This window comes from Entelurus aequoreus, linkage group LG06, assembly GCF_033978785.1.
Source record: "Entelurus aequoreus isolate RoL-2023_Sb linkage group LG06, RoL_Eaeq_v1.1, whole genome shotgun sequence".
Taxonomy (NCBI): Eukaryota; Metazoa; Chordata; class Actinopteri; order Syngnathiformes; family Syngnathidae; genus Entelurus; species Entelurus aequoreus.
Window position 1 is genome coordinate 32308961 of NC_084736.1, and position 24455 is coordinate 32333415.

The following is a 24455-nucleotide window of genomic DNA, read 5'->3' on the forward strand; positions in this document are numbered from 1 at the left end:
GTGGTCCAAGTCACATATATTGCGCTCCGCCTAGGGCATTGTCCCTGCCCCATTTACTGAGCTGTTTGCGCACATACCAAAAGTCAGCCATTTTTTTTATCCTAATGAACAATTTTTCCCACTAATTAATCAATCAAACTTGTTTTTACTTCATTGTCAACACATTACTGCCGATATGATATTTTATTTGGTATGCTTCTCAAAATGTACACAAATGTACATTTAAAAAATTTACATTTACAATAAAATGTATTTCAATCTGAAATCCTTTACAATGAAAAAAAAAAACATACATTCTTGACTGTTTTGTTGTATTTGTTCTCCACTTGTTTCTTGCTTACTTTATTTTGTTATGATTTTTTTTATTGCTATTCTGAATCTGTTGATAAATAATGTTATAAAAAACAATTTTTTTCCAAAAGAGACATTTAGAAACAGCTCAAAGCATGAAGTGGCAATGTCAAATCATCGTCAACTACACTTTAAAAATGAAAATAACTTTTATCCATCCACGTTGTTCATTATTCAAATTTGAAACTTTCATTTTAGCTTTGACTCTTGGTTATATTGTCATAGCTAAAAAAATGCTGGTAACTGAAATGAATTTTACTATCCAAGTAATTTTACTGCTGATATTTTGTTATTCTTGCAATGTTTTTTACGACTTGAAGTTGGCAAATTGCAGCAGCACAGCAGGAAATTGTGCAATCGCTAGGTGGTTCAGCTTTTTTGATTTACATTTTTGATTTTAATGTTTTTTAGCTAGTTGGTTAAGCGTTTTCATTAATTTTTTTAATATATTTTTTTAACTAGGTGGTTAAGCTATTTTTAATTAAAGTTTTTTATTTGAATGTTTTTTAAATAGTTGGTTAAGCTTTTTCTTTTCTTTTTTGTAATTTCAATGTTTTATTTTAGCTAGGTGGTTAAGCTTTTTTATTTTTTATTTTAATGGTTTTTTTTTTAGCTAGGTGGTTAAGCTTTTTTTATTTTTTATTTTAATGGTTTTTTTTAGGTAGGTGGTTAAGCTTTTTAATTTTTTTATAAACATTTTTTGAGCTAGGTGGTTAAGCTTTTTTTAATGTAACTTTTTTCTTTGAATGTTTTTTTAGCGAATATGTTAAGCTTATTTATTATTTTTTAATTTCAATGTATTTTTTTTAGGTAGATGGTTAAGTTTATTTTATTTGTAATTTTAATGTTTTTTTTTAGCTAGGTGGTTAAGCTTTTTTTATTTTTCATTTAATGTTGTTTTTTTGAGCTAGGTCGTTAAGCTTTTTGAATATTTTTAATTCAAGTTCTTTTTAGCTAGGTGGTTAAGCTTTTTTATTTTAATGTTTTTCTTTAGCTAGGTGGTTAAGCTTTTTAATTTTTTTTCAAAATATATTTTTATTAGCTTGGTGGTTAAGCTCATTTTAATAAAGTTTTTTATTTCAATGTTTTTTTTAAGCTATGTGGTTAAGAGTTTTTAATTTTAAATTTTAATGTTTTTTTTTTTAGCTAGGTGGTTAAGCTTTTTTATTTATTCTAATTGGGTTTTTTTTAGCTAGGTTGTTAAGCTTTTTGAATGTTTTTTTAATTAAAGTTTTGTTTAGCTAAGTGGTTAAGCTTTTTTATTTTAATGCTTTTCTTTAGCTAGGTGGTTAAGCTTTTTTTTTTTTTCAAAATATATATTTTTAGCTAGGTGGTTAAACTTTTTTTAATAAAGTGTTTTATTTCAATGTTTTTTTTAGCTATGTGGTTAAGCTTTTCAATTTTTAATTTTAATGTTGTTTTTTTAGCTAGGTGGTTAAGCTTTTTTATTTATTTTAATTATTAATTTTTTTAGCTAGGTGGTTAAGCTTTTTTTAATTTAACTTTTTTGTTTGAAAGTTTTTTTATTTCAATATTTGTTTTTTTAGCTAGATGGTTAAGCCTTTTTTATTTCTAATTTCAATGGTTGTTTTATTTTTAGCTAGGTGGTTAAGCTTTTAAAAAAATGTTTATTAAAATATTTTTTTAGCTAAGTCGTTAACCTTTTTTTAATGTTTTTTTTTAATGTTATTTTAGCTAGGTGGTTGAGCTTTTTAATTTTTTAATTTCAATGTTTTTTTTAGCTAGTTGGTTGAGATTTTTTTAAAACATTTTATTCAAATTTCTTTTAGCTAGGTGGTTAAGCTTTTTTTAATTTAAATGTTCTGTTTGAATGTTTTTTTAGCTAGTTGGTTAAACTTTTTTATATATTTTTTTATTTCAATGTGTTGTTTTTTTTAGCTGGCTGGTTAAGCTTTTTTATGTAAATTTTTTATTTGAATGTTTTTTTAGCTAAATGATTAAGGTTTTTTATTTTTTATTGTAATTTTTTTTTTTTAGCCAGGTTAAGCTTATGAATTTTTCTTTACATAAACATTTTTTTTTTAGCTGGGTGGATGTACTAATTTCGTTAGCATTGGGCTAACATGCGTACAAGTGTCTGTTTCAACACGATTAGCTTACAATGGTATTATTTTTGTGTTGTTTCAGTTCCTGAATAATCCCCAGTAAAGACCTAAAAACCTTCCCCGTGGAGTCACTGAGACTATTTAGCTGATTGCGAGTTCGCTTTAGCAGCTTTACAAAAGTACCATATACACTGTGGAAAAATATGAATATATACACTTTTGGTTTCGCTCTCATTTTTCATGAGCTGAACTCAAAGGTCAAAAATTTGTGTCGAGAGTGTTTTGCATTTTTCCCATCAGGCTTTGTAATGGGTGAAATTTTGAATTTTTTTATGAGGCATGGTGCACAAAGTTCAGTGGGCAGGAGTGTTGACATTTTGCGTTGGTTAGTGTTTTTTATTTTTTTGCACCACGACTGGGGAAGGTGGTTTGCATCGGGTCATATAAATGAATGCTGTGGACTCGTAGAGTTTAGTTAATGGTCCTTAACCTGAATTACTAGCGTTGTCCACTGGAAGGCGAAATTATAGCAGCATCTAAATTGACAGACCATGACAATGAATAAAGTCTGATTGTACAAACTGACTTGTCAGAGATGGCCACTGCCTCCGCGTCGGTCGGGGGAATGGTGAAGCAGATGGCCGGAGCAGACAGTGTCTGTCCACTCGCGTCCCTCACGTCCCACTTGGCTCCGTTGTTGCGCAGCAGACTGTATCTGCCGCCACGTGCAATTTGCCCCTGCAGCCAATGAAAAAGTGCAAGGCGTCATTTGTGTCATCGTCTTCCAGTCAGATGGTGACGAGGGACAAAATTATCAATAAATGCCAAAAGCAAGATAAAAATACAGAAGTTTAGACCCGTATATCAGAATCAGAATCAGAATAGTTTTATTGCCGTTGTTTGAGAACGGGTTCACAAACTAGGAATTTTTCTTGGTGCAAACGTGCGACATAAAACACATATAACACATATTTGGTATAAAAAGAGCTGTGACTGAGCTATCAGATAGACTTAGAAGGGATTCAAGGAATTCAAGGAGCTACTGTTAGGAGTTCTTGTTCATTTGCCTGATGGCCGAGGGGAAAAAACTGTTCAGGTGGCGGGAGGTGTGGGTCTGGATGGAGCGTAGTCTCCTGCCTGAGGGGAGAGGTGAGAATAGTGTGTGTCCAGGGTGAGAAGAGTCAGCTGTGATCCGACCCACACGCCTCCTGGTCCTGGAGGAGAACGAGTCCTGGAGGGATGGGAGCTTGCAGCCAATCACCTTCTGCGCAGCACGTACGATGCGTTGTAGTCTATTCTTATCCATCATTTCTTGATGCGGAAAGACATTATTGTCTCTTGTGTTCATGCCAGTGTAGTATCTGCTAGTCTAAGAAATAACATGTTTTGCCGGCAAGTTCTTATAAACCGTGGCCCATGGTCTTGTTTTTTACGACTTGAAGTCGGCAAACTGCAGTAGCACAGCAGGAAATTGTGCAATCGCTAGGTGGTTAAGCTTTTTTAATTTATGTGTTTTATTTTAATGCTTTTTAGCTAGTTGGTTAAGCTTTTTAATATTTTTTTATTTCAATGGGATTTTTTTTAGCTTGGTGGTAAAGCTTTTTTAATTTTTAATTTTAATGTTTTTTTTTTTTAGCTAGTTGGTTAAGCTTTTTTATTTAATAACATGTTTTGCCGGACAGTTCTTATAAACCGTGGCCCATGGTCTTGGGCAGGTAATAAAGTGTGACATGCGCAGGTGGACAATATGCACTTCACAATAGCAAGGCGAGGCCGAGCCCAGATAGTTCTCCATACTTTGAAATTAATATGTTTAAAACGATCAAAATATGTAAATATTACATGTTATTATGAATGTTACTACTTTAGATATATACCGTATTTTTCGGACTATAAGTCGCAGTTTTTTTCATAGTTTGGCCGGCCGGGGGTGCGACTTATACTCAGGAGCGACTTATGTGTGAAATTATTAAGACATTACCGTAAAATATCAAATAATATTATTTAGCTCATTCACGTAAGAGACTAGACGTATAAGATTTCATCGGATTTAGCGATTAGGAGTGACAGATTGTTTGGTAAACGTATAGCATGTTTTATATGTTATAGTTATTTGAATGACTCTTACCATAATATGTTACGTAAACTTACCAAGCACTTGGTTATTTATGCGTCATATAACGTACACTTATTCAGCCTGTTGTTCACTATTCTTTATTTATTTTGAATTGCCTTTCAAATGTCTATTCTTGGTGTTGGGTTTTATCAAATAAATTTCCCCAAAAAATGCGACTTATATCCAGTGCGACTTATTTATGTTTTTTTCCTTCTTTATTATGCATTTTCGGCCGGTGCGACTTATACTCCGGAGCGACTAATACTCCGAAAAATACGGTACTCACATCATGTATATATTACAAATTATTATTAATGTTACTACTTTACATACACACTTTCAGCGTGTATAAAAAACCTTGATGGAGGTTTTTTTATGTTTTTTAGAGCTCTTTATAAGCGGAATAGAGCGACTTCCATTAGCGTCATTGTTAGCTGACTTTTGTTAGCATTTATTTAACATTTAGAATGCATCAAAAAGACAAACATATGTGTTCTTATCTTTCATAAGGATTGTGAATGATAGGCAACAAAAAAAAGGTGTAGTTCCCCTTCAAGTGGTGTCTGATATTTCAGACACCAGAACAGAAGACCAGAGTTTGGACTGTTCCCAGGTGTGAACATGACGCCAGGTCTAAGTACCTCATCCGTGTCAAACTCGCACATTGACTCAATGGGAAGAAGCTTTTGGGGAGTCTCTCTTCGGTACTTCAGGGGCAAAACTTGCAGGCCGCGCTTCTGAAGAGCTTTGGTCCTCTCGTCCAAGTGCTGCATGGCCTTGGATTGGTCCTGCAGAGGCAAGAACGTACAGTTTGGGCGTAGGACCTGGGTACAATGTTGGCGCTGCGATAACAAAACTCACATCCAGCTCTCGGATCAGAGCCTCCATCTGGTACACATCTTTGAACTCGGGGTTGTACTTCTGCTTGACCTCAGTGTCCAAGCGCTTCAGCAGGTCTTGGGTGTCACGCGCCTCCTTGTGGAACTGAACACACAAACATAGACGCTTTTAAACAGAAACATGTGAGCAGACTGACTGTGGATGTGCATCTGGTCAGGTGCAACTAGACTTGTCACCATACCACAGTTTCATAGTCCATGTGAATTTCCATCATTTTTGATATTTATTTGATACCTTGATAAAAATAAAAACCCATGTACTTTTCAATGTACTACTTTGTTGAAAAGTATTTAAGATCTCTGCAACAACAGAATTTAAATGCCGGTATGAGCTGCCAAGAGGTAACAAAAGAACATCATTGTTTCTATAACCTCCTAGGTTGGCTTGTGGTGGCGGATCTACCCTCCTATGATCAAAACAAACAATACTTATGAAAATGATCATGACAACAATATTTTACATTGTAAAAAGAGGGTCAGCAATCTATAACCCCCCAGGTGGGCTTGTGGTGGCGGATCTATGCTCCTATTATCAAAACAAACAATACTTTACTGTGTAAAAAGAACATCAGTGTTCTTAAACCCCGCGGGTGGGCTTGCGGATTTACGCTCTGGGCCTCATTCAGCAATCGTTCTTAAGAAAAAATTTTGTTCTTAGGCCCACTTACAAAGTTTTTAAAGAGATTTTTGTATTCACCAATGTTTTCTTAGCTGGGATTTGTTCGTAGGTAAGAACAAAATCTACGAGTGCTCTGGAGCACTCTTAGGGTGGCTTATTTATTCTTAAGTGTGACAGTTCCCTTACTTCTATTGTGTAATGTTACATTAATATCATATATATATATATATATATATATATATATATATATATATATATATATATATATATATATATATATATATATATATATATATATATATATATATATATATATATATATATATATATATATATAGAGGGATAGATACATATATATATATATATATATATATATATATATATATAAAAATCCATCCATCCATTTCCTACCGCTTGTCCCTGTTGGAGTCGCGGGGGGTGCTGGAGCCTATCTCAGCTGCATTCGGGCGGAAGGTGGTGTACACCCTGGACAAGTTGCCACCTCATCACAGGGCCAACACAGATAGACAGACAACATTCACACTCACATTCACACATTAGGGCCAATTTAGTGTTGCCAATCAACCTATCCCCAGGTGCATGTCTTTGGAGGTGGGAGGAAGCCGGAGTACCCGGAGGGAACCCACGCAGTCATGGGGAGAACATGCAAACTCCACACAGAAAGAGATCCCGAGCCCGGGATTGAACTCAGGACTACTCAGGACCTTCGTATTGTGAGGCACATGCACTAACCCCTGTGCCACTGTGCCGCCCTACATACATATATATATATATATATATATATATATATATATATATATATATATATATATATATATATATATATATATATATATATATATATATATATATATATATATATATATATAGATACATAGATATACATGTATATATATATATACATATATATATATATATATATATATATATATATATATATATATATATATATATATATATATATATATATATATATATATATATATATGTATATAGATAGATACATAGATATATATGTATATATATACAGTATATAGATACATAGATATATATTTATATATATATACAGTATATATATATATATATATATATATATATATATATATATATGTATATAGATATATACAGTATGTATATATATATACATACAGTATATATATATATATATATATATATATATATATATATATATATATATATATATATATATATATATATATATATATATATATATACATGGATAGATATATAGATAGAGATAGATATATATAGATAGATATCTATCTATCTATGTATATTCGTGTACATTAGTTACCTTCTAATGTACACAAATATAGATAGTTAGATAGATAGATAGATAGATAGATAGATAGATAGATAGATAGATAGATAGATAGATAGATAGATAGATAGATAGATAGATAGATAGATAGATATACATAGATAAATACATAGATATAGATAAGACAGACAGACTTATAGCAAAATGAGCAATATATAGACATTTCAAAATACCGTGTGCGCACGCACACACACACACACACACGCACGCACGCACACGCACACACGCGTGCTGCAAGATGCCGCAGTTTGTGCGCTGGGGAGGGAGCGCATATTTCACGACCATGTCGACCTATTTCCCCGAAGTGACGAATATTTATCTGAACACTTTCGGCAGTGCGCCCCTTTCTTAAACTTACGTTTTGACATTTCCCCCGCGGGATAATACAAATTTGTCTTCTGTAATCTGTTTGTGTTTTCTTTCTTTTCCGCCGGAATTGTGCCCTTATATGGGGAATTATGGGCAATTACCTATGCAAATTACGGAATTAAGGGTGTTTACCTATGCATATTGGGGAAATAAGGGCGTGTTCATAAGCAAATTGTGATAGACACGCACGCACGCACTAACCATTTGGCATTCAGCAATTTAAGAACAGCAGGTGGGAATAATTGGGCCACTTAAGAACACGTCATGAATTTGAATGGACTCCTCTTAGGAAATCACTTAGGAAGAAAGATAAGAGGAAAAGTTAGGAACGTATTGCTGAATGGGGCCCACTGTGCTTATAAATATGATCTTGATAACAACAACAATATTTTAAATTGTAAAAAGAGCATCAGTGTTCTATAACCCCACCAGGTGGGCTTGCGGTGGCGGATTTACGCTCTTATTATGAAAACAAACAATACTGTGCTTACAAATATGGTCTTAATAACAACAATATTTTACATCGTAAAAAGAGCATCTGTGTTCTATAAACCCCCAGGTGGGCTTGTGATGGCGGATCTACCCTCCTACAATAAAACCAAACAATACTGTGCGTATAAATATGATAATAATAACAAGACACACCCCTCTTTCACACTTAATATGTAGCTCTTCTGGCTGGATACAGCTGGAAGGTTGGTTGGTATCGACTTGGTATCTAACTGTTGCTTGTGTGTGTGTCTCACATTGTGGTATTCGTCCATGTGCTTCAGGTGGTTTTCCTCACAGATGAGCAGGTTCAAGTACTCCTTCCAGTCGGCGTGCACCGCCTCCATATGAGCCTGATAAACAGCATCCAAATATCTTCTTGCACATGCTGCTGTGTAAATAAATATTGGATTTATATATGGTATTTATATTTATGCTACCTCGATGACGTTGGCCCCTGGGTGCTTTGCAGCAATCATCTTCTCGCCGTCTTCGTTGAGCTTGGTGATCGTCGCCTCTTTGTTCTCCAGACATTTGCCAATAAAGTTCTGTTGGGACCAGATCACTTTGTTTGGAGTCATCTTTTAAATCAAAGGCGTCCAAACGTTTTCTACATTAAAGATACTAAAACCATGCTAACTGTTAGCATGCTAAACTATCTTTAGTTAAAAAGTTAAAGTTAAAATACCCATGATTGTCACACACACACTAGGTGTGGCGAAATTATTCTCTGCATTTGACCCAACACCCTTGATCCCCCCCTGAGAGGTGAGGAGAGCAGTGAGCAGCAGCGGTGGCCGCACCCGGGAATCATTTTTGGTGATTTAACCCCCAATTCCAACCCTTGATGCTGAGTGTCAAACAGGGAGGTAATGGGTCCCAATTTTATAGTCTTATGTATGACTCGGCCGGGGTTTGAACTCACGACCTACCGATCTCAGGGCGGACACTCTAACCATTAGGCCTAAATTAGGCATTTTCAAGCATAAAAATGGCTAAACTAAGTAAAAATACTGTAGTATTAACCACTAAACGAGACCAAAACAATCAGACCGTGTAGTATCATGGCCACTAATTGGCTTAGCATCAGGCAGCATTACAGCAATAACATTAGAATGCAAACTTTTTTTTTAGCCAATTTTGGTACTTGACACATGCTGACTGTTAGCATGCTAACATTAGTGTGCTAGCTTTTTAACTAACTTTGCAGCCTAACACCTCAGAGTCATCTAACTTGACGCATGCTAACATTAGCATGCTAAGTTTTTAGCCAAATTGGCAGCCAAAAACTTCCGAACCATTTAACTTGACTCATGCTAACTATTAGCATGCTAACATTAGTAAGCTAACTTTTGAACTAATTTTGCAACCGAACACCTCAGAGTCGTTTAACTTGACACATGCTAACTGTTAGCATGCTAACATTAGTATGCTAAATTTTGAGCCAATTTAACTTATCTTTAGCATGCTAACTCTTTTAGCCAATTTTACCACCGAACACCTCAGTGATAACTTGGTACTTGACATATGCTAACATTAGCATGCTAACGTTAGCTAATTTTTACATTTATACGCTTCATAGTCATATGACGTACTTGACACATGCTGTTTGCATGCTAACATAAGCGTACTGTCTTTTTAACTAATTTTGCAACCGAACACCTCAGAGTCGTTTAACTTGACACACGCTAACTGTTAGAATGCTAACATTAGTGTGCCAACGTTTAGCCAATTCTGCAGCTGAACACTTCAGTCATTTAACTTGTGACAGCATAACTGTAAGCACGCTAACATTAGCATTCTAGCATATTAACTTTAGCAGGCTAACTGTATTAGCCAATTTTGAAACCGAACATTTCAGAGTCATAACTTGGTACGTGACATTTGCTAACATCAGCATGCTAGCTTTGTTTGCTAATTTTGCACGTGCATGTGTCATAGTCATATGACGTACTTGACACATGATAACTGTTAGCATGCTAACATTAGTATTCTAACATATTAACTTTAGCATTAAATACAATAAATAGTAGTAGTAAGCACCTCATACTGCCTCTGGCGAGCGGGGTAGTCCAAATTGGCGTCACTCCAGTCGTAGTTGATTCTCTCCTCAGCTTGCTGGTCCATCCAGTACAGCTCGTTGGTGCACCGCTGCATGTAGTTACGCAGGCTCAGCAGGTGGCGCTGACGGTCGCTGGAAAGGGCCTTTGGAGGAAAAAAAGAACATGTTTTTGCAAAACAGCTTCCATACTTTTAGTAAACATACAACCAACCATATGGTATTTAACATGTGGGGAAAGGCGAAAACACCCATAATGTTAGCAAGCTAGCAGTTAGCAAGATAGCACGCTGGTACCAAAAAGACAATCTACGTTGATTGTACAACATGCCATGTATGCAGTCTATTAAAAGAATCATGGATATTAGGTAAAATGCTAACAGTTAGTATGCTACCCTCTGGCATGAAGGCTGTGTATCGGCTAGCTACTGTCGTGATTTCACATCATGCCATTTAAGTTTGCACTATTTCAAATGACAAACATTTATAAAATGCCCACACTAAGCGCTTTAAGTCCGAAGACAGTTCTGTGGTGATTTTACATCATGCCATGTTGTAAAATGCTAACAGTTAGCAGGCGACCACCTAGCAAAATAGGCCATTTTTTATAGTGTTTTTTCATGTCGTGTGACTAAAATAGCTGAAATGTTAAAATGCTAACAGCGAGGAAGCACTAAGTAAAGAACGTTTTGACACTTGAATTGTAGAAGTCAGCTGAAAAATGTGAGAATTGTACGAATTCTCAAACTCAAAGTGAAAATTGTGCTATTTACAATATGGCTTTACAAGAAGAGTGGGAATTTTTGGGGTGCGTAAAATTGCTAGTCTGATAAACAGAATGATTTCATGTTGGAGTCAGTTGAAGAATGTCAGAAAATTATAAAAACTGTATTAAACTGACAGTAACACATACTGTCTGCCTAAAATAAGGAAAATGGCCATTAGAGCACATCAAAGGTGATCTATGAGCTAACGAAATATGAGTACAGTATTATTGAATGAGCTCAAAAAGTACTTAAACACACATTCAAATCTTAAAACCAAAGTTTTTATTTTTTAAATGTTAATGTGTCTTGATTTCATGTTAGCATTTTTGCTAGCTAGCGATTAAGGTGTGTAGTATATGCTAGTCTAGGAAACAACATGTTTTTCATATGGTGAAGGATTACATTCCTCCTGGAGCGTTGATTGTTGATTGTACAACATGCCATGTACATTTTGAAGTATGCAATTTATTAAAAGAATAATGGATATTCCGTTGATATAACAGTTAGTATGCTACCCTCTGGCATGAAGGCTGTGTATCGGCTAGCTACTGTCGTGATTTCACATCATGGCATTTAAGTTTGCACTATTTCAGATGAGAAATATTTATAAAACGCCCACACTAAGCGCCTTAAGTGTCAAGACAGTTCTATGGTGATTTTGTTGTAAAATGCTAACATGCTAAAAGTTAGCAGGCTACCACCTGGCAAAAAGCAAAATGGGCCGTTTTATAGTGTTTTTGCATCATGTGGTGTACATTTGACATGACTAAAATAGCTGAAATGTTAAAATGCTAACAGTGAGAGCATAATGGCACTAAGTAAAGAATGTTTTGACGCTGGAATTGTTGAAGTCAACTAAAAAAATGTGAGAATTGTACGAATTCAAGCTCAAAGTGAAAATTGTCTTACTTGAAATGCAGAATTACTAGAAAAGTTGGATTTAGTCTGATAAACGGAATGATTTCATGTTGGAATCGGTTAAAGAATGTCAGAACAATGTTATTAAACTGTTATAATTGTTATCGCAACATTTACTGTCTGCCTAAAAGAAGGAAATGGCCATTTGAGCACATCAAAGGTGATCTATGAGCTAACAAAACATGAGTACAGTATAATTGAATGTGCTCAAAAAGTACTTAAACACACATTCGAATCTTAAACTCAAAGTTTTTATTTTTGGAATGCTAATGTGTTAATGTTAGCATTTATGCTAGTTAGCGATTAAGACATATAGTATCTGCTAGTCCAGGAAACAACATGTTTTGCATATGGTGAAGGATTAGATTCCTCCCGTCAGTTCTTGTAAACTTTGTTGTTATGGGCAGGTCATAAAGTGTGACATGCACAGGTGGATGGCGCACGCTACACGAAAGCAAGGCTTCGAGTCCTCCTTTAGTAACAGTCTTAATGCTTAGATGCACAAACATGAGCAGGGTGATGTGGGATTTCATTACCAGAAGTTTGTTGTACTTCATCTGGAGGCCGCTGATATATTCCTGCAGAAATACACACCGTTGTTATGGCAACAAGAAGAAAAAAGTCGAGTTGACTATGATGACGACTTGGTACCTTGTCACCGCCAGCAGAAATGTGAGGAGCCAAAGCCTCAACCTCACTGTGGAAAATGTTGTGGTCCTCCACCTCGTTCTCCACCGATGGAAGGTCCAGACCAAAGCCTTTGTTGCTCAGGTTGGCCTGAGAAGACATGAAGTTGCGTGTGAGACATCTTTTCATCCGGCCACACTTCTTCTTGTTTTGTTGGGACCCAGAGTTCCCTCCCTTTTCCCTCACATATATACATGTATGTAGACCTTCCCATACTAAATTCTATTCCATAAACCCGTCTCTTCTAGAAACTTCACTAAAACGTTCTGGTTGCTGCTCACTACCCCTTTGAGGGTAACCTCCTTCTGTCCATGTCTTCTAACGTCTTCTCTTAGTTTTCTCATTTCTCTATTGTATTTTCCACAATGGATGTTCCACTGACTCTACCTCATTGCAGCTGTCACATAATCCTGTTGGGTGTTTTATAAGGTGCAATGACTTATTCAAGATTCCTCTTTTGTGCTCCCAATTACAGTTATTCCCGCTCCTACTGTGTTCTAAATTGCATAAAAGTGTCTTCCTGTTGTACTCATGTCCCAGTGTGATTACCACTCTTTCAAAAGATTTCCTTTACTGCCTTACTGAGAGGTACCGCTCTGTGCTGCTCTAGCGTGAGTGTCTGCTTTGCCAGCTGATCGGCCAATTCATTGCCCTTATGCTTGACTCCACCTTCTAAAGCTTTCAATCACTCAAGCAAACTTTATTTGTACAGCCCTTAATCAAAAGTGCTTCAAAGGACTTTACAAACCACAACAACATCTGATCTGAAGGGAAAAACTCCAAAATCCCAAAATTGGAAAAAGATGGTAAAAAGCTAAGCATCATCCTGTTTCCTTTACCTAGTGAAATACGTAAACGGACAAAAACAATTAGGTGGAAAAGATGAAAGCTGGGTGCGGCCATTGTTCGCTCGAGACGGTGGACTTGGCCAAAAGGTGACAACTTTTATTTACTAAAAATAAAATAAACAAGTAGCTCAACTTAGGATCTTAATCAGTTCTACGATCAAACTTATAACTCAAATCGACATCGCCCATTGAAATGAATAAAAATGAATTTAATCCATGCTTATCCCTACAAAACATTATAATTTTAACATGGAACATGCCTTTTAAAAATGCTAGTGCTAGCGAGTAAGACCGGTTGTTAAGGGCGGATTTGACGGGATTCACTATGCCTAATAGCTATCCCCAAAAAACTAGCTTGCTTCACACACAGCATAAAACGTTTGGTGGACAAAATGAGACAAAGAAGGAATGGCATAAAACACGTCTTTCTGTGGCAGCGTCGGAGAAAGTTCTACATATTACACAAACAACGGTGAGTTCAAGGACCGCCGAAATTAGTAGGACAAAACGGCGCTCACCAAATACTCTCATCAGTGAAGCATGAACACAAACATATTAAACAGTGGGATTTCTAACAATTAGAAAGGTTTGTGTCATGTTTGTCAAAATATGTATTTTTTCAACCATCTTTTTCCCTTTTCATACATGTTTGAAAAAACTCCAGGGAGCCACTCGGGCGGCACTAAAGCCCCGTACTAGTGCAATAAATCACACTTTTCAAACTGTGACTGATGAATATGTCCTTCTCTACGAAAGAATGAATGCTGACTTGTATTTGAAGTCAGACAGTTTTGATTGGACGTGTCAGCTGACTCCGCCTCCACCTACCAGCTTCTCATCCATCATGTTGCCCCAGTTGATGGTGGGCACCCCCTCGGTGCGGCTCAGTTGGTAGATACGCTCATGGTCGTCTCTCAGCTTGTTCACTCGCTCACGGAGCTGCCTCATGCTGCACACACACGCACACGCGCGCACGGACACGCACACAGACACGGAAACGGACACGCACGCACACACACACACACACACACACACACACACACACACACACACACACACACACACACACACACACACACACACACACACACACACACACAGTTTTCAGTGTAAAGGGAGTGTGGCCTGGAGGAGCCTCCTTAGAAGAGGTGGACTCACTCCTTGCCGATCATCTCAGCCTGAGGGTGCTGGAGGTGCTTGGCATTGACCGCGTCCTGGTCCAAGCCCACCAGCAGCTCCAGAGAGTTGAGGAGTCGCTTGTTGGTGTCCTCCTGGTACAGCGGCGCTTTGCCCTCGTTGATCTTGCTAACATCCTGCCCACAAACAAAAGGAAGTCATGAAGAGTGACAACGTAGGAGACATATGTGTGAGTGGAACTTAAATGCTTGAATGTCCAGGGTGAGTGGAATGTGTGGATGTTGGAACGGTTCAAATTGGATGAGAAATGTGGGATATGGAGAAGTTTGTATATTGCTCATTCATTGTCAATAGGGGGAATTCCTGGTAATTCCGGGTAATCAGGGAATTTTCAGAACCGGCAAACATGATGGCTTGAATGTCCAGGATGAGTGGAGTGTGTGGATGCTGGAACGGTTCAAATTGCTTGAAAATGTGGGATATGCAGTAGTTTGTATTATTCCCATTCATTGTCAATGGGGGGAAAATTACCGGAAATTCCGTAAAAAACGGGAAAACATGTTTTGCAATCTCAAAAATATATTTACAAATATATGTATATTTATACAAATTCTTGATTTTTTTGTTTGTCACATTTTTATATTTATACATTTTATTTGTATATATTACAAATACGCGTTTATTTATACAAAATATTTATTTATTTGAAAATGACATTTGTATTTGTATTTGTATATTTATTAATATATGCATATGTATTAATATCATATTGATATAAATAAGTTGATGTGAGACAATTCTACTTCCATACAAATCGGATGAGAAATGTGGGATATGCAGTTGATTGTATATTTCCCATTAATTGTCAATGAGGTGAAAATGACCGGAAATTCCGTAAAAATATGGAATTTTGGGAAAGGGAAAACATGTTTTGCATTCAAAATGTGAAGATTCGTGTGGGTGGATGGTGGAAAGGTCGGAATCAGGTAAAAAAATGGTGCAAAATTTTGGCAATTGCATAACTATAAATACGTCTATTCATTAAATGAGAATTTCCTGGAAATTTGGGAACAAATCTATATCATGTATTGGTTTGGAAAATGAAAAATATTAGTCGTGTCAAAGAAAAAGATTTTCAGATTAATCGCGATTCTTATTTGTAACGATTCTTAATCGATTAAAAAAAAATAATAATAATAATTTCAATCTGTCCTGACCAGCCATTTAGACAATCCTATTGTTGATGTAGATTATCTAAATCTGCTGTACACATTTGCTTTGGAAAAGAGAAGTGTTGGATGCTTCTCCTGTTGCCTTATTTGCTTTATTAAATGATTGGGTAGAATTGTATTAAACAAAAACTGTTTTCTTTTAAGTAATGTAGAAATGTATCGGAACATTTTAGCTATTTTATGAAGGAATGTAGTTCATTATAGAACGGACACCCAATGTTATTAAAAAATATATTGATTTTGAATTGTTTAGAATCGAGAATCGATCCAGGATCGGATCGTTACCCCGAAAAATCGAATCGAATCGTGTGGTGCCCAAAGAGTCACAACCCTAAAAAAATATCAAAATGACCCCTTATGCTTTCTTTCTCAAGTTTGAACACCCCTAATCTAATCATGTAGCAACGTTAATGTGTCTTGTACTCATGATAGCACTTAAAACTTTAAAGCTAGCTAGTGATTAGTGGCACTAGCTTCTAGCTAGTGATTAGTAATGATGTGCGATGCCACCGATTTCCTTTTTGATCCGATATCGGGTAAAATTCAGGCTGGTATCATGAATACCGATCCGATACTTTGTGCAAATATACCTAATGTGTGTGGTAAAATGTGAAAAGTTGTGTGTTTCAAGTGTCGCTGCTCTTGGGGAATCATCTTCAAAATATAATATCACAGGGCAAAAGAAATGATGGCGTTCTTCTGTACTGAATGTGTTCCCCTATTTATATTCAACTGTCTCCCAAACATTCCGTTTATAACACTCATACTCATACTTATCTAGGGGGAAGATAAAGTAGTTCCCACCAATCACGTATCATTTAGAAAATATCTCAATGATTTCCTTCACACTGTCTTCCTGTTTATGATATTCATTAGCTCGAATAACTAAAGAATCCAAAGTATCAATATTTTGATTCGAGAATCCATATTGGAGCATAAAGATCTGGAATCGGCAGTATCGCAATTGTACCTTGTTGAGGTTCTGCTCCACATCGTAGATGTTCTTCTCCACTTTGTCAGCATTCCTCTGCAGTTTCTCGATCAGACTGGTCAGTTCCGTGGAGGTGATACTAGAAGACCAGAGTGAGGAACATTATCTTCACGTCAGGACCGGGATAAAAAAATTATCTTTTTAGCCTTTAGACTTCAGCCTTTAGACTTTATTGAGGGTCCTAACTGCACACTACATGTACACATACTGCATATACACATACTACTATGTAAACATACTACTATGTAAACATACACCATGTACACATACTACAATGTAAACACACTACTATGTAAACATACACCATGTACACTTACCACAAGTACACATACTACCATGTAAACATACTACCATGTACACATAGTACCAGGTACTGCAGTAAAGTACAGTTAGTAGAATCCCAATTAGCTATAAAAAGCGAGTATCACAATATTCAGAAGCTACGATATCTAAGTTTGTTTTGTGTTAATTGGTCGTCATGACGAGCGATTTTAAAACAAACAAAACATTCTGAACACGGCTAATGTACATTTTGGAAATATATTAACTTTCTAATCATGAAGAATGTAGCAAAATGTAGTTAAGTCCATTTGTCGGTAGTCTGACATTGTACTTTACTAGCTACAGCCGCGTTAGGTAGCTCATATGACGAGCAAGTTTAGAATGATAAAACAACATTCTAATCATGGCTAAATTACCATTTTTAAATATATTAGCTGTCTAATCATTCATGAAATGTAGTAAATTGTAGTTAAGTCCATGTGTGGCTAGTCTGACCTTGTAATTTACTAGCTAGAGCCACGTTAGCTAGCTTGTAGGCACAGCTGTTTAAGAATAATACAAAACATGGCTAAATTACATTCTTAAAGTATATTGGCTGTCTAATTATGGAAGAAATGTAGTAAATTGTAGTGAAGTTTGTTTGCTGCTAGTCGGACATCGTAGTTTACTAGCTACAGCCGCGTTAGCTAACTCATATGACGAGCCATTTTAGAATAATACAAAACTTTCTAAAAATTACGAAATTACATTGTGGAAATATACTGGCCGTCTAATTATGATGAAATGTAGTAAATTATAGTGAAGTTTTTTGCTGAAAGTCTGACATCGTAGTTTGCTAGCTACAGCCTCGTTAGCTAGCTCATATGACGAGCCATTTCAAAATAATACAAAACATTCTCAACATGATTAAATTACATTGTGGAAAAAGATTAGATGTCTAATTATGAATGAAATGTAGTAAACTGTGGTGAAGTTTTTTTGCTGCTAGTCTGACATCGTAGTTTGCTAGCTACAGCCTTGTTAGCTAGCTCATATGACGAGTCATTTCAAAATAATACAAAACATCCTAAACATGATTAAATTACACTGTGGAAATATATTAGCTGTCTAATACGTATATGTTGAAAGTAGAAAATTGTAGAGAAGCTAATAGCTACAGCTGTGTAAGTTAGCTTGTTAGCCCTTTAGTAAATTAAAACTACATTCAAAACATTTATTTACATTGATTGAATTGTCGTAGCTAAAACACGAGCGTCATTTCTATGAAAAACAATCATGCTTGTAATGACTCTCATTAGGTGTGGAGCGTGTTTGGGACCACATTTGTTTCAAAGGTGAAACACGCCTCGGCACCTATACCTTCAAGCATATGTTTGCAACTTGCTGAAAGTTTCATTTGCCAAACTAAAAAAGACAAGAACTTGTTTATTGTTGGTTTAACTAAACATTTTGAGTCTGATCTACTAAAAAAGTGTATTAAAACACCTGATAGCACACAAAGAGAATTTATTCATCCGTTAAGAAGCACAGTCCATTTAGTCTTCATGAATATGCAGAATATATGCTGATTATGCATTATTCTTGTACGGGATATGCAAATATACTGATTAATATTAGTCTTGTCACACAAACACAACATAAAACCTTCAAAAGTACATTTGCTTTGTTTGGAGGCAAGTGTGTGTGTCCGTGCACTCTCACACACACGCCATGACAGCAAGGTGATAATAAGATAATAATAATGAGATGAGAATAAGGGTGTGTCTGCTCCGAGATAGGAAGGAAGCAGAAAGCAGTCGGGCCGGTTTGTTGTCAGGTGTGTCCTTTGTTATCGTCTCCTCCCAAGAAACATTAAAACGCCATAAAAAGTCGATTATTGAATGAACCAAAGAGGATTTTTTTTACACAGGCTGTGTATGAGTGTAACATCTCAGCTTTAAATTCAGTGCAAAAAAAGATATGTGCAAAAAAATTAAGTGCAAGAAAAGTTATGTGGAAAAAAAATTCAGTGCAGAAAAAGTTATGTGGAAAACATTCAGTGCAAAAAAAGTTATGTGCAAAAGAATTCAGTGCAGGAAAAGTTTTGTGCAAAAAAATTCAGTGCATAAAAAGTTATGTGCAAAAAAATTCAATCCAACTAGTTATGTGCAAAAAAAATTAAATGCAAAAGTATGTGCAAAAAATTAAATGCAAAAAAGTATGTGCAAAAAAATTAAATGCAAAAAGTTATGTAAAAAACAATTCAGTGTATAAAAAGTTATGTGCAAAACATTTCAATGCCAAAAAGTTATGTGCACAAAAATTCATTGCAAAAAAAGTTATGTGCAAAAAATTCAGTAAAGAAAAAGTTATGTGCAAAAAAATCAGTACAGAAATATTTATGTGCAACAAAATTCAGTGCAAAAAACGTTATGTGCAACAAAACTCAGTGCAGAAAAAATTAAGTGCAACAAAATTCAGTGCAGAAAGAGTTATGATCAAAAAATTCTGTGCAGAAAAAATTAAGTGCAAAAAAATTTCAGAGCAAAAAAAGTTATGTGCAACAAAATGTTATTAGCAAAAAAATTCAGTGCAAAAAAGTTAAATGCAAAAAAATTCAGTGCAAAAAAATGTATGTGCAACAAAATTCAATGCAAAAAAAAGTTATGTTCAACAAAATTTAGTGCAGAAAAAGTTATGAGCAAAAAAGTCAATGCAGAAAAGGTTATATGCAAAAAAATTCAGTGGCAAAAAGTTGTGTGCAAAAAGTTATGTGCAACAAAATTCAGTGCATAAAAAAGTTATGTACAAAAAAATTGAGTGCAAAAAAATGTGTTGCTTCAAGACCTAATTCGATCCCACTCTGATTCCTGAATTGGCGATTAAGAAAACATAAAGATGACATACAAATGACAAAGATGGCATAAATATGACAACAAAATGACATAAAAGTGACATAAAGATGACATAAAACTGTGACATTATGAAAACATAAAGATGACATAAAGATATGATATAAATAGGCAAAAAAATGACAAAGATGGCATATAGATGGCATAAAGATGATATAACATGATATACAGATGACATAAAGTTGTCATGAACATGACATAAAGATGATATAAAGATGACATAAAGATAACATAAAGATTACATAAATATGACATAACTATTACATCAAAATGAGAAAGATGAAATAAAGAGACAGATAATACAAATATATATGATATAAAATGACTTAAATATGACATGAATATGATATAAAATTAGATAAATAAGACATATATAATATAAAATTACATTTATATAATATAAAATGACATAAATATGACAAAGATTACATAAATATGATATAAAATGACATACATATGACAAATATATGATATAAAATGACATAAATATGACATAAAGATGACATATATATGATATAAAATGACATAAATATGACATAAAGATGACATATATATGAGATAATGATGACAAATATTACATTAATATTATATAAACTTACATGAAGATGAAATAAAGAGACAAAGATTACATACATATGATATGAAATGACATAAAAATTACAAATATGGCATACATATGATATAAAATGACATAAAAATTACATATATATGATATGAAATTATATAAAAAATTACATAAACATGATATAAAATGACAAAGAGATATTATCTAAAGATGACATAAATATTATATAAAATTACATAAAAATGACAAAGATGACATAAAGATGACATATATATGATATAAAATGACATAAAGATGAAAAAGATGACAAAAATATGATATAAAGATGACATAAAGATGACATATGTATGATATACAATGACATATATACGATATAATATGACATAAAGATGACATAAATATGATATAAAGATGACATAAATATGACACAAAGATGACATATGTATGATATAAAGATGGCATAAAACTGACATAAAGATGACAAGGATGACATAAATATGATATAAAGATGACATAAAAATGAAATAAAGATGACATAAATGACACAAAAATGACATAAATATGACATAATAATGATATAAAATGACATTAAGATGACTTAAATACGATATAAAATGACAAAGATGACATAAATATGATATTAAAGGCCTACTGAAACCCACTACTACCGACCACGCAGTCTGATAGTTTATATATCAATGATGAAATCTTAACATTGCAACACATGCCAATACGGCCGGGTTAACTTATAAAGTGCAATTTTTAATTTCCCGCCACACTTCCGGTTGAAAACGTCTAGATATGATGACGTATGCGCGTGACGTAAACGATTGATACGGAAGTATTGGTACCCCATTGAATACAATACAAAAAAGCTCTGTTTTCATTTCAAAATTACACAGTATTCTGGACATCTGTGTTGGTGAATCTTTTGCAATTTGTTTGATGAACAATGGAGACTGCAAAGAAGAAAGTTGTAGGTGGGATCGGTGTATTAGCGGCGGACTACAGCAACACAGCCAGGAGGACAGAGATGGATAGCAGACGCGCTAGCTGCCGAACTCACCTTAACTTCCTCCGTCTCGCCAACCGCATCTGTGATCGGGTGAAGTCTTTCGTCGCATCGTCGATCGCTGGAACGCAGGTGAGGCTGGCTGGCGTAGGTGGATAGCTAATGTTTTTAGCATAGCTCTGTGAGGTCCGGTTGCTAAGTTAGCTTCAATGGCGTCGTTAGCAACAGCATTGTTAACCTTCGCCAGGCTGGAAAGCATTAACCGTGTATTTACATGTCCATGGTTTAATAGTATTGTTGATCTTCTGTCTATCCTTCCAGTCAGGGATATATTTATGTTGTTTCTATATGCAGTTAAGCACGATGCTATCACGTTAGCTCCGTAGCTAAAGTGTTTCGTCGATGTATTGTCGTGGAGATAAAAGTCACTGTGAATGTCCATTTCGCGTTCTCGACTCTCATTTTCAAGAGGATATAGTATCCGAGGTGGTTTAAAATACAAATCCGTGATCCACAATAGAAAAAGGAGAGAGTGTGGAATCCAATGAGCCAGCTTGTACCTAAGTTACGGTCAGATCGAAAAAAGATATGTCTTGCACTGCATTCTAGTCCTTCACTCTAACGTTCCTCATCCACAAATTTTTCATCCTAGCTCAAATTAGTGGGGTAATCGTCGCTTTCCCGGTCCGAATCGCTCTAGCTGCGTTGAAAACAATAGGAAAATGTGAGGAGCCTTTCAACTGACTATGTCACGCTACTTCCGGTAGGGGCAAGGCTTTTTTTTTTATCAGATACCAAAAGTTGTGATCTTTATCGTCGTTGTTCTCTACTAAATCCTTTCAGCAAAAATATGGCAATATCGCGAAATGATCAAGTATGACACATAGAATGGATCTGCTATCCCCGTTTAAATAAAAAAAATTCATTTCAGTAGGCCTTTAAAGATGACATAAAAATGACTTAAATATGATATAAAATAACAAAGATGACATAACTATGATATAAAGATGACATAAAAATGACATAAATATGACATAAAGATGGCATACATATGATATAAAGATGACATATGTATGACATGTATATGATATAAAATTATATATATATATATGATATAAAATGACATAAATATGACATAAATATGACATAAAGATGACATATATATGATATAAAATGACATAAATATGAGATTAATATGACATGAAGATGACATATATGATATAAAATGACATATGTATGACATACGTATGACATAAAGATGACATATATATGATATAAAATGACATACGTATGACATAAATATGATATAAAATGACATAAATATGACATAAAGATGACATAAATATGACTTAAAATGAAATACGTATGACATAAATATGACATAAAATTACATCAAAATGATATAAAGATGACATAAATATGACATAAATATGACATATATGGCACAAAGATGACATATATATGATATAAAATGACATAAAATTGGGATAAGAATGTCACAAAGGAGGTAAAAGTGTCTGAGAAAGAGAACATTTCAGTTTTGTTATTCTTGAGACCCTCCTTAATTCCTGCTGAGTGACGAGGAGAAATACGATCTATTGTTTGGAGCGTGTGGAGACTTAATGACAATGACTCCTCCCACTATAGGAAATAACACAAGCACATACGAACGAAATGATCGCACAGTGTAAGAACTAAATGATCACACAGTGTAAGAACTAAATGATCACACAGTGTAAGAACTAAAGGAGCATACATAACTAAAGGAGTGTCTGCAAGTCATTCCAGTGAAAGGTGAAGCTAACAAACCAGTTACTACAACTTGACAAGACGACCACACCCTCAGCTGACAAGGACACACATTACGCAAACTAATAGCTGCCTTTTAACTCTCACACACACGCTCGCACACACACACACACGCACGCACGCACGCACGCACGCACACACACACACACACACACACACACACACACACACACACACACACACACACACACGCACACACAAACACACGTTTTGGTGAGAAGTAGCATAGTTCAAGCTGTGTAAGGTGTGCATGCAGAAGGTAACAGAAGGTTGATTTATAGTTACTTTGTCAACCATAATTGTACGACAGCATTTAGTGGCAGAAAGGTGACAAAAGTCTACTCACGATGTTTTGATGGGGGTCGTCACGATGCTGCTCTTGCTTTTCTTCTTGTTCATGGTGGCAGGTGACGGCTGTCAGGGTCCCAAGTACAAGTCAAGTCAAGTACAATACAAGTACAGTCCGGGTCCGCTCGCCGTCGGTCGTGTTGCGTGTGTGTGTCAGTCGTGTCACACACACCCTTCACTGAGTCGCAGCTTGCCCTACCACTGAGCCGGAGTCACCTGCAAAAGTCACTTTTTCGCACTTGTCTCGCTCCACCTGTCCCGCGTAGAAGGGGCGGGGCTACAGTGGCCACGCCCTCCCCTCGGCAGGCATTCCTAAACGAGTCGCATGTCTTTTCACAGGTGTCGGGGCCCCGTTTCAGTGCATTCATATGCATTCACATCCAAAAATATATTTTTAATTATTATTATTAGAGATGTCCGATAAATGCTGTAAAATGTAATGTCGGAAATTATCGGTATCGGTTTTTTTATTATTGGTATCGTTTTTTTTTTAAATTTTATTTTAGTAAATCAACATAAAAAACACAAGATACACTTACAATTAGTGCACCAACCCAAAAAACCTCCCTCCCCCATTTACACTCATTCACACAAAAGGGTTGTTTCTTTCTGTTATTAATATTCTGGTTCCTACATT

General features: G+C 35.3%; 1 protein-coding gene across 1 annotated transcript in view; it reads right to left on the bottom strand.

The window, feature by feature from the left end:
• Window positions 1–24029, bottom strand: part of ppl (periplakin) — a 38114-nt gene extending 14085 nt beyond the window's left edge. The window contains exons 1-12 of the mRNA XM_062050543.1: window positions 23817–24029; window positions 16891–16990; window positions 14710–14864; window positions 14380–14500; window positions 12668–12793; window positions 12553–12594; window positions 10316–10477; window positions 8713–8820; window positions 8530–8625; window positions 5395–5517; window positions 5175–5321; window positions 3004–3155 (exon numbers count right to left, since the gene is read on the bottom strand). Of these exons, the coding sequence (XP_061906527.1) occupies window positions 3004–3155; window positions 5175–5321; window positions 5395–5517; window positions 8530–8625; window positions 8713–8820; window positions 10316–10477; window positions 12553–12594; window positions 12668–12793; window positions 14380–14500; window positions 14710–14864; window positions 16891–16990; window positions 23817–23869 (1385 nt within the window). The 5' untranslated portion in view covers window positions 23870–24029. The remainder of the gene's footprint in view (window positions 1–3003; window positions 3156–5174; window positions 5322–5394; window positions 5518–8529; window positions 8626–8712; window positions 8821–10315; window positions 10478–12552; window positions 12595–12667; window positions 12794–14379; window positions 14501–14709; window positions 14865–16890; window positions 16991–23816) is intronic.
• Window positions 24030–24455: the final 426 nt, after the last annotated feature.